The sequence below is a fragment of the Entelurus aequoreus genome, linkage group LG23 (genome assembly GCF_033978785.1).
Source record: "Entelurus aequoreus isolate RoL-2023_Sb linkage group LG23, RoL_Eaeq_v1.1, whole genome shotgun sequence".
Lineage (NCBI taxonomy): Eukaryota > Metazoa > Chordata > Actinopteri > Syngnathiformes > Syngnathidae > Entelurus > Entelurus aequoreus.
The window spans coordinates 40,307,122-40,318,372 of NC_084753.1; the positions used below are offsets into that span (position 1 = coordinate 40,307,122).

Genomic DNA, 11,251 nt, shown 5'->3' on the forward strand with positions numbered 1-11,251 from the left:
TGAATTTTTCAATAAAGAACTGTTGTCTACACGGCCTTTGAGGAGGCAGACCTGGGTCTTTGCGAGCTCGCCGTCTGTCCTCTCCCAAAGAGAATCGCTCAGCCTGCAGAAAGAGGCGCTCCAGCATCACCATTTCAGCCGACGGACTCTCCTGCTGTAGGAACCGCACACGGATAAGGTTTTACCCACACTACCAGCATGAACTAATAAGTTTTCTGTATTCACCTGGGTTTCTTTGACAAGTAGCTGCCGGTATTTGTTCACCATGTCCTTGGTGCGCTTCAGCAGGAACCCCGACTCCGTGTCAAACTCCTGGTCCACTGCAGGAACCGCATACCCAGGTCACACGACGGTCAGAAACCACCTCACAGGTGAGCACACTTTGAAATAAAATGGCTGACCTAGAGTGAAGTCCTCCTGCCTGGGCAGGAGTCCGCCGCACACGTGGTACGGCAGCAGGCGCCGGGCGGCGTCCCTCAGCGTAGAAAAGGCGGTGCTGATGCGCGGGTTTTGTACCGCCATGTGGTCCGTGCAAAGAAGCTGCTGGAACCTGGGGCACGGTAAGATTTTTACATTCTCACACGTCCAATGTCGTGTTGCTTTTCACATCATGAAATAAAAAGCCTTTAAGTAATTAAAAATGGCGTTGCGTATATTAATCATTAAAACAGGATCTATATACAGTTAATTGGTAAGGAAAAGTAGGAATCCTTCATTATGAATCAAATGTTCATAACTGTTTATGGCCTTCTGAATATGTCCTCGAGACATGAAATAACACCCTTTAATAACCTTGACGCTCGTATAATCCAATATAGTAAGGCTGAGCCAGTCAGTGACCACAATACTGAACAGCACACTCTGATTGCTTAGGTCAGGGGCCCCAAACTTTTTGACTGGGGGGCCACATTGGGTTAAAAAATGTGGCCGGGATGGATGGATAGATACGTGTGTGTGTATGTATGTATGTATGTGTGTGTGTGTCATACTTGCCAACCTTGAGACCTCCGATACCGGGAGGTGGGGCAGGGGCGTGGTTAATAGGGGAGTATATTTACAGCTAGAATTCACCAACTCAAGTATTTCATATATATATATATATATATATATATATATATGAAATACTTGACTTTCAGTGAATTCTAGCTATATATATATGTATATATATTTATTTTATTATACATATAAATAAAATAAATACTTGAATTTCAGTGTTCCGGGGGCTATCCAGTAGATGGCAGTATTGTCCTGTTTAACTTCTCCTCCTGTTCATGACTCGTCGACGGCGTCGCCGTGTCTGTAACTTCCTCGTTCTTCTGCTTCGTCTCCTTGTTGTGTGCGCAGTTGTGCGCTCTACTCTCTAAAAGCCCTAGATGTTATGACGTCATTGGGCAGGCAAGCTGTTTATTTTGTGGGAAAGCGGACGTGAGAACAGGCTGTCCCCACTCCGGTCCGCATTGAGCTGGAGGGGGCGTGGCCTCCAGCTCCGGCTGAATACCGGGAGTTTGTCGGGAGAACATTTCTGCCGGGAGGTTATCGGGAGAGGCGCTGAATACCGGGAGTCTCCCGCTAAAAACGGGAGGGTTGGCAAGTATGGTGTGTATGTGTGTTATATATTAGAGATGTCCACCGATATTATCGGCCGATAAATGCGTTAAAATGTAGTATCGGAAATTATCGGTATCGTTTTTTTTATTATCAGTATCGTTTTTTTTTTTAAATTTTTTTTTTTTTTTTATTAAATCCACATAAAAAACACAAGATACACTTACAATTAGTGCACCAACCCAAAAAACCTCCCTCCCCCATTTACACTCATTCACACAAAAGGGTTGTTTCTTTCTGTTATTAATATTCTGCTTCCTACATTATATATCAATATATATCAATACAGTCTGCAAGGGATACAGTCCGTAAGCACACATGATTGTGCGTGCTGCTGCTCCACTAATAGTACTAACCTTTAACAGTTAATTTTACTCATTTTCATTAATTACTAGTTTCTATGTAACTGTTTTTATATTGTTTTACTTTCTTTTTTATGCAAGAAAATGTTTTTAATTTATTTATCTTATTTTATTTGATTCATTTTTTTAAAAAGTACCTTATCTTTACCATACCTGGTTGTCCAAATTAGGCATAATAATGTGTTAATTCCACGACTGTATATATCGGTTGATATCGGTATCGGTTGATATCGGTATCGGTAATTAAAGAGTTGGACAATATCGGATATCGGCAAAAAGCCATTATCGGACATCCCTAATATATATGTATGTATGTATATATATATGTATGTTAATATTTCCCCCCAAAATCTAAATGCCTAACTGTTTCAAATTAAATATTGTAAAATTCAATATATCATTTAAAGGCCTACTGAAAGCCACTACTACCTACCACGCAGTCTGATAGTTTATATATCAATGATGAAATCTTAACATTATAACACATGCCAATACGGCCGGGTTAACTTATAAAGTGACATTTTAAATTTGCCGCTAAACTTCCGGTTCGAAACGCCTCTGAGGATGACGTATGCGCGTGACGTAGCCCGGCGAACACGGGTATGCCTTCCACATTGAAGCCAATACGAAAAAGCTCTGTTTTCATTTCATAATTCCACAGTATTCTGGACATCTGTGTTCGTGAATCTGTTGCAATCATGTTCATTGCATTATGGAGAAGGAAGCTGAGCAAGCAAAGAAGAAAGTTGTCGGTGCGAAATGGACGTATTTTTCGAACGTAGTCAGCTACAACAGTACACAGCCGGCGCTTCTTTGTTTACATTCCCGAAAGATGCAGTCAAGATGGAAGAACTCGGATAACAGAGACTCTAACCAGGAGGACTTTTGACTGCGATACACAGACGCCTGTAGAGAACTGGGACAACACAGACTCTTACCAGGATTACTTTGATTTGGATGACAAAGACGCAGACGTGCTACTGTGAGTATGCAGCTTTGGCTTCTAAACATTTGATCGCTTGACCGTATGTGCGCAACTTTTTTTTGCGTATGTACGTAACTTTTTTAAAATATATAAGCTTTATGAACCTTGGGTTAGGTGAACGGTCTTTTGGGCTGAGTGATTGTGTGTGTTGATCAGGTGTTTGAATTGTATTGGCGTGTTCTATGGAGCTAGGAGCTAGCAGAGGAGCTAGGAGCTAGCATAACAAACACGCAGGTGTTTTTATGCAGGATTAATTTGTGGCATATTAAATATAAGCCTGGTTGTGTTGTGGCTAATAGAGTATATATATGTCTTGTGTTTATTTACTGTTGTAGTCATTCCCAGCTGAATATCAGGTCACCCCCGGCTCTCACAGCATCTTCCCTATCTGAATAGCTTCAACTCCCCACTAGTCCTTCACTTGCACTTTACTCATCCACAAATCTTTCATCCTCGCTCAAATTAATGGGGAAATTGTCGCTTTCTCGGTCCGAATCTCTCTCACTTCATGCGGCCATCATTGTAAACAATAGGGAACTTTGCGTATATGTTCAACTGACTACGTCACGCTACTTCCGGTAGGGGCAAGCCTTTTTTTTTATATCAGATACCAAAAGTTGCAATCTTTGTCGTCGTTGTTCTATACTAAATCCTTTCAGCAAAAATATGGCAATATCGCGAAATGATCAAGTATGACACATAGAATAGATCTGCTATCCCCGTTTAAATAAAAAAAATTCATTTCAGTAGGCCTTTAAGATGACATAAATGACAATGTATAAATGTCACAATAAAACGGATTCAAAATAATGAAAAAGACGGTGAAATATATAAATTGGTTATTGAAGTATGTTTTGATTTATTTAAACTGTATCGCACTCACCTGTGCCGTCGCATTGCTGGTGTTGGTGTTTCTTCTGGCTGCGGCTCCACACCTGCGAGCTGAGGAGTGACAACATCAATCAACCAGAGGTTGGACTTTTACTCCGTCTTCCTTCGCTTTTGACAACTTTCTGCTCTACTAAAGATAGATAGTACTTTATTGGTTCCTTCAGGAGAGTTCCCTCGGGAAAATGTAAAGTTCCCTTTTCCCCCACCTCATGGTTGCCCGTGAAGGGGCCGTCCTCCCAGGGGTGTCCCTCCTGGGTGTCAGCAGAAGTTGGGAGGACATGGAGAGACATGGCGTCGTTCACTATGGCCAAGGCAGCTGTTGGTGCTGACACACACACACACACACACACACACGTAGTTATACACGGTAGTTTTATTCTGTACTGTTTGGAGGTCAAACTCACTGTCAAGTGTGTGCTGTTGGGCAAGGGGGTGGTACCCCCCTCCGCAGAGGCTGGCAGCTGTGGGTTCCGGCTGCTGCTGAGGCACTGGGATGCTGACCTGCAGAGGGGAGGGGCCTCTGGAGGCCAAAGAGGGCTCTGATGACTGTGGGACGGAGAAGTCAGGCCCTGGATGGGAAGCTGAGGCCTGGGGAGAGGCCAGCGTCCTTTGACTGTCGATGAACAAAGACTGAGAGTCCTGGTACTGGGGTGGGGGACTCTCCAGTCTGGTAACGGGGTCTTGACTGGGGACTATGGCTGCTGTCTGAAAGGTTGCCAGTAGCGACGTGTCTTCTGGCGAGAGTGGCGATGAGTCAACACGTGGATCCAACATCGCAGTCGCTTGCTGGCGGTTTTGCTCATTGTCCACTGGGGGGGTGAACTCCACTGGAACCTCGGGTACCGCTCCCACCAGTATGTCAGACGTAGTGGGAGAGCTAAGTGCTTGCTGGAAGGGGACAACTCGATCATCAATGAGAAACTGAAGATGGAAAAACTACAAGAGTTTTCACTACCTGTTGCAGTTGTTGCATAAAGTCTTGGTTCTGGCTCAGAGACTGGGTCACCTCCTCCACCACTTGGGTCACATCGTCTGAGGTCATCTCCATTGCAGGGACCAGAACCGGATTCGTCTGGGGCTCAAGGACGGTCACCACGTGAGGCGACGGGGGGGTTGTGTGCTGCACCAAGACTGGATGCTGGATCACCTGATCAAAGTGCTACATGACATGAATGAGACCACTAGAAAATACGTTCATCCTTAATGTGTATGATTGGTCTTTTAGTCAGCAACTCCAAGAGTTTTACCTTGTTCCTCACCTGTGGCAGTTGAAGAAAACTTTCCTCTGAGGCGCTCCTCTCCTTAGGCACTCCTCTCTCGGGAAGCAGCACCACAGAGGCCTGTTGGAGGGCCGGTGGGGCATCTGTCAATGCCGCCTGACCTGGCTGAGCCGCATAAGGCAGGCCCTGCACCACCGACGGAGTATTGACGATGGAGATAGAGGGCAGATCCGATTGTAACATCCCAGAACTGTTGATTAAAGTAATGTGGTTTCCTAGAGCAGAGCCGTGTACAAGAGTGGCCCCCTGCCCGCCGGTCGTGTAGCTCCCAGCCAGCTGAGCCGGCATCTGGAAGACCGTAGGGGGTGCTGACTGCAGCTGCAGAGGTCCAGAGAGGACGGTGGCCTGGCTGAGAGTGAGCTGTCCTGTGGTGGTGAAAACAGGGCTGAAGTTGAGCTGTCTTTGGGGCACTGTTAGAATCTGGGACCCATCCACAAGATGCCCACTGAAGGGAGTGCCGCCTTGGCCTTGTGGACCAGCTGTCAGCAGAGGTCGAACCCCAGGCTGGGAGATGGTTACTTGGGACTGACCTGGGAGAAGGAATTGGTTTTGGCCTTGAAAGAGTCCCTGAGGCTGAAGCACAAAGGAGCCACCCTGGTTGACTAGTTGCAGGCTGACTGGTTTGGGGAGCTGCTGGGGAGGTCCTGGGGGCACCACTGCGGGTTTCTGGCCAGAAGGCTGGGACAGTAGAATATTTGGCGAGACAGTCCCGGGAACTAGCGTGAGACCAGGAGTGGGTTTTTGCCCCGACGGCTTTGGGCTGATTTGGACTAATCTTGGCTGAATGCTGATTGGCAGCTTGGGTTGAATGGAGAGTGGGGCACGCTGCAGGACGATACCGTGGGCTGCCGCTGCTCTCAGAGTGGGGGTGAGGAGAGGTCGGCATGTCACGCTGGGAATGGCTTTATGGATGATTATACCAGACCCCTGAACCGGGCTCAGAGAGAAGGTAGTCTCTGGTGAAGGGGCAGGGAAAATGTTTCCCGGCAGGAGCCCCATCAGCTGAGGTGGGGCGGCAGGTTTCAGAGAGGGGCAGCCTGGCCCAACAGCAAGCAAGGAGGGTTGGGGGGGCTCTACTGCTGCCTGAGTGTCTCTGGGCAAGGCAGGGGCGCTCGGCATAGTCTTGGCTACAAATGGCACAGTGGGCGGCGAGTAAAGGGGCCCACTGTCTTGGGTCAGGCTGCTCTCCAGGGCCACAGTCTGTTCTGTGATGTCTGCCTCCTGCAGGCTCTGCTGAAGGATGTCGCAACACGCCACCTCTGCGTCCTCCTCCGGGGGTGCTGCCACCTCCTCCTCGCCCCCCTTTGACTCGCATCCAGACCCAAAGGGAGATGCGCCCTGCATGTCCTCCTGGTGTAAGCAGTCGTCTCCCCCCTCGGGTGACGAGAGGAGGGCCTCCTCCAGAAAGGACAGATCCACACATCCGGACGGTGGCGTCCCCGGGGAGTCGCCGCCATCTCCCAGCAGCAGGACGGGGCTCTGGAGAAGAGACCGGAGAACAGAAGGGTGAAAACAAGGCTCTAGTGTCGGGGCACCGGGGACCTGTTTGCTACTCACCGGGGAATCTGTGAAGAGGCAAGGCTCCCCAGAGGAGGCACTAATGAGCAGGTCTTTAGTCTGCAGCTGGTGAGGGGAGGGGTGGCAGTCATTTTTAGCTCGGCACACAAACGACTGACTGGAAGTCTTTTGGGTTACCTCAGTGGTCCCATGAAGGAAGTCATTCAAGGCTTGGGGGTCACTAAAACAAATATTAAGCATAAGTTGCCTAAAACCATTTGTTGTCCTGGGACTCTTACAACTGTTTCTAGAAGTAGGGCGACTATTTAGGTAGATCAGGACAAGTAACTCACCATAAAACATCGAGGAGGCAAGTCCCGTCATCATCCTCCATGGCCACTAAGAAATAAGTTAATCAAATATTGTTTTTCATTAAAACCACTAGACCAGTGGTTCTTAACCTTGTTGGAGGTACCGAACCCCACCAGTTTCATTCACCGATCCCTTCTTTAGTGAAAAATAAAAAATTTCAAATTCAAGACAAAGTTATATGTTTTTGGTAACACTTTAGTATGGGGAACATATTCTAAGTAACAAAGACTTAATTTAGAGTTATTTGGTTAGGGTTAGGGTTAGAGGGTTAGGGCCAGGGTTAGAGGGTTAGTGTTATAATAAGGCCATGCCGAATAAGGCGTTAATAAGTACTTAATAATGACTAGTTAAGAGCCAATATGTTACTAATTTGCATGTTAATAAGCAACAAATTAATGGTGAATATGTTCCCCATACTAAAGTGTTACCATGTTTTTTTTACTGGTGCACAAAATGAAGCGTGCATGAACATCACCTTGTTCAAACAACAAAACCAACACAGTGCATGAACTCACAACAAATGACACACCTGCAAATCAGTGTGACTTCTGCTGTTGTCGTATCCGTAATACGCCGATAGGGAGAAATTTTTATTTACACGATGAGTCGGGTGTGTTTTGACCTCCGCCGAACCCCTGAGCCCGACTCACCGAACCCCTAGGGTTCCATCGAACCCAGGTTAAGAACCACTGCTCTAAAGACTTAGTGGCCACATGCGTGGACAGCACCTTTTTTAGCTCTTATTTCCAAAATTGTGTACACTACTAAATTGGGGTCTTATGGCCGCATATGTGGACACTTATACTGCCATCTGGTGGTGTCAGAAGAGTATAACATACAATGGAATTTGGGGGGAAAAAAGTGTAAAAATAACAATTAGCATGTCACTAAACATGAAGTACACGTTTGTTACTTATGGACTAAGTACATCATCTCAAAAGATGATTCTTACTTTTTATTCTAATTAGGGTCCAATAAGCCCAAATAGCAAAGAGAAATAAAAAAAAAGTATGTAAACAAACAGCTTGGGCCTTAAATGTGAATAAAAAAATTTAAAAAACTTTCTCTGGAGCTATTATCATATAAAACGTGACATAGTGACGTCATACTGCCCCCCCCCCCCCTCCCCCGGACGCGCCACCTACTTCACAGGCGAGAGGCTCCATACAGAGCGGCAGGGCTGAGTGCTGGTGGCCGCCTCATGTGAAGCGGTGGCCGGGCTTGGCGGGGTGTGGGAGTCGGTGGCTGGAGGGAGACTCCTGGCCGGCGTGCTGGTGCTGTTGGCGGCTGTGGGGGGGAGACGATGGCCCCTCGCTCCGCCGGAGCATGTTTGCTGCAAATGTAGACATGCACTATCCGGTTAATTGTGGGGGGTGGGGAGGGGGGGGGGTGTTATTGTTGTGTCTAAAGATGATTTAAGAACACGTGATTTAAAAAAAAAAAAAAAAAAAAAATTGTGGATGAGGAATGAAGTCCTTTAGTAGATCTCATCACATTTTATAGGCTGGGCTCTTTTTGGGGCTAAAAGACAAAAAGCGCGAGGCTTTTGTTGACATCACCAACAACAACAACAACCGCATTAGGACATCACGCCCCCTGAGCGACCCCCTCGTCTAAACCCGCGGCGTGACGACGACGTGTAGCCAGGTCGCGGTGCAGGTGAAGTCACGGAGGTGATGGTGCTGATGCTGAGGAGGAGATGGAGGAGAAGGAGGAGGAGGATGGAAAATGCGCGAGCAACAAAAGACGCCGTACGTGAACGCATCACCGCGCACGATCTCGTCCCACGACGGCGGACGCGCACGATGGAGGACTCGCACACAAAAAAGAAGCGAGATAGAGGAGAGGAAGGAGGGAGAAGAAAGGGGGAAAAAAACTCACCCCTTCTTTGTGGTTTATTGTCCTGTCAAGCGGGGCCCTGCGCCATCGATTCTCACTCAGCCGTCCTTTCACACGCTGAAAGGAGGAGCGGGGCGGAGGGGGGAAGGGGGGCGTGTGTGCGTGTGAGAAACAGACGTGAAAGGGTCGATCGCGCAACACAAAAGGTGGGGGCGTGGGTGGGGGGGATTGAAGTGTGAGCGGAGCGGTTGCCAGAGGCGAGAGTGACCGCCTCCTGAGCGCTCTCAGGCGGCTGAGGTGTGACATCACCACCGCTGCGTTTTCACGGAGATGCTGCAGCCAATTTCAGCTATTATTACAGCACACCTGCGTGGCCTCAATGACATCATGTAGAACAGTGGTCCCCAACCACCGGGCCGTGGATCGATTGGTACCGGGCCGCACAAGAAATTTAAAAAACAATATATATATATATATATATTTTTTTTTTTTTTAAATTTATTTATTTATTTATATATATATTTTTATTTATTTATTTTTTTTATTTATTTTTTTTAAATGAAATCAACATTTAAAAAAAGGGTTGTTTCTTTCTGTTATTAATATTTCTGGTTCCTACATTATATATCAGTATAAATCAATACAGTCTGCAGGGATACAGTCCGTAAGCACACATGATTGTATTTTTTTATGACAAAAAAATAATTAGTTACAAAAAGGTTGGGGAGCACTGATGTAGAAGACGCTAATTCATTTTTTTTTTTTTTTACATTTATTTTACATTTTGAGGAAAAATTGCGGGAAAAATATTTTTTTATGAATATTTGTAGGATTAAAGTCAAATATTTAGTGAAACAACTCTCCTACCCCAAAGAAAACCCCGACATATTGTGAGGGAAAATGTTTTACAAGAATTGTGGGAAAATATTTTAAGAATTTTTTTTTTTTTTTTTTAAATTATGCCATTTTACTGGAAAACTCCTACTTGTTTATTTGAAAGAAAGTTTCAATATTGTGAGAAAAGTTGTCATACAAACAGTTTTTTAATAAGTTTATCAGGGAATTTTTTTATTTATAGGACAAAAAATATTAAAATTGTCATTTTTAACTAGAAAATGGTTCTCATTGTACAATAATTGTCGGAATATTTTGAGGAAAAAAATAAAAGTTGCAAGAAAAAATTATGCCATTTTACATGATATACATTTTTTGTGGGAAAATTCCTATTTGTTTATTTGAAAGAAAGTTTCAATATTGTGAGAAAAGTTGTCATACAAACAGTTTTTTAATAAGTTTCTCAGGGAATTTTTTTATTTATAGGACAAAAAATATTAAAATTGTCATTTTTAACTAGAAAAAAGGTTCTCATTGTACAATAATTATGTCGGAATATTTTGAGGAAAAAAATAAAAGTTGCAAGAAAAAATTATGCCATTTTACATGATTAAAGTCAAATATATTGTGGGAAAAGATAATTTTTTGGAAGAAAAAAAAAAACTGTCGTACAAGAATTTTTTGTAGTTTTCTGAGAAAAAAATATTTCACAAAAGAAAAAATATTTAATTTTACAATATTAAAGTCAAATATATTAGGAAAATGTCATTTATCTAGAAAAAAGTTCTCTCTGTACAATAATTGTCTGCATATTTTGAGAAAAAAGATCAAAGTTCCAAGAAAAAAAATATGCCATTTTACGTGCTTAAAGTCAATTATATTGTGGAAAAAGAAAATTTTTGGGAAAATGAAATAGCATTGTGAGAAATAAGCTGTCGTACGAGAATATTTTGTAATTTTCTGAGAACAAAATCTTAATTCACAAAAGAAACAACATGTAAGTTTACAATATTAAAGTCAAATTTCTTAGGAAAAATGACATTTATCTAGAAAAAAGGTTCTTATTCTATTATAATTATGTCGGAATATTTTGAGAAAAAATATAAAAGTTACAAGAAAAAAGTTAGCCATTTTAGAGCTACTTGAATGGATTCACAAAGTTTTGGCCTAAATTACAATGAGCACATTATGTAGAAGACGCTAATTCATTTTCGTATTTTTTACATTTACATTTTGAGGAAAAATTGCGGGAACATTTTTTTTAATGAATATTTATAGAATTAAAGTTAAATATTTAGTGAAAAAACTCTCTTCCGCAAAGAAATCCCTGAAATATTGTGAGGAAATATGTTTTACAAGAATTGTGGGGAATATTTTAACAAAAATAATATATATATATATTTTAAATTATGCCATTTTACATGATTAAAGTCAAATATATTGTGGGAAAAGTCCTACTTATTTATTTGAAAAAAAGTTTCAATGTTGTGAGAAAAGTTGTCATACACAGTTTTTTATAATTTTCTCAGGGAATTTTTTATTTATAGGACAAAAAATATTAAATTTGTCATTTTTAACTAGAAAAA

At 43.4% G+C, this 11,251-nt stretch overlaps 1 protein-coding gene across 3 annotated transcripts in view; it reads right to left on the reverse strand.

Annotated features, from left to right (window-relative positions):
• Positions 1-8,964, reverse strand: part of si:ch211-168d23.3 (BRD4-interacting chromatin-remodeling complex-associated protein) — an 11,914-nt gene extending 2,950 nt beyond the window's left edge. The window contains exons 1-13 of one of the 3 annotated variants that reach the window (XM_062034978.1): positions 8,874-8,964; positions 8,138-8,325; positions 6,974-7,019; positions 6,819-6,861; positions 6,681-6,746; positions 5,103-6,602; positions 4,799-4,990; positions 4,248-4,731; positions 4,050-4,168; positions 3,836-3,894; positions 402-550; positions 226-320; positions 52-154 (exon numbers count right to left, since the gene is read on the reverse strand). In XM_062034978.1, coding sequence (XP_061890962.1) covers positions 52-154; positions 226-320; positions 402-550; positions 3,836-3,894; positions 4,050-4,168; positions 4,248-4,731; positions 4,799-4,990; positions 5,103-6,602; positions 6,681-6,746; positions 6,819-6,861; positions 6,974-7,019; position 8,138 — 2,857 coding nt within the window. In that variant the 5' untranslated portion in view covers positions 8,139-8,325; positions 8,874-8,964. Of the gene's footprint in view, positions 1-51; positions 155-225; positions 321-401; positions 551-3,835; positions 3,895-4,049; positions 4,169-4,247; positions 4,732-4,798; positions 5,003-5,090; positions 6,603-6,680; positions 6,747-6,818; positions 6,862-6,973; positions 7,020-8,137; positions 8,326-8,873 lie in introns of all 3 variants that reach the window. The other 2 variants (XM_062034977.1, XM_062034976.1) reach the window with 2 other exon arrangements.
• Between the last annotated feature and the right edge of the window lie 2,287 nt (positions 8,965-11,251).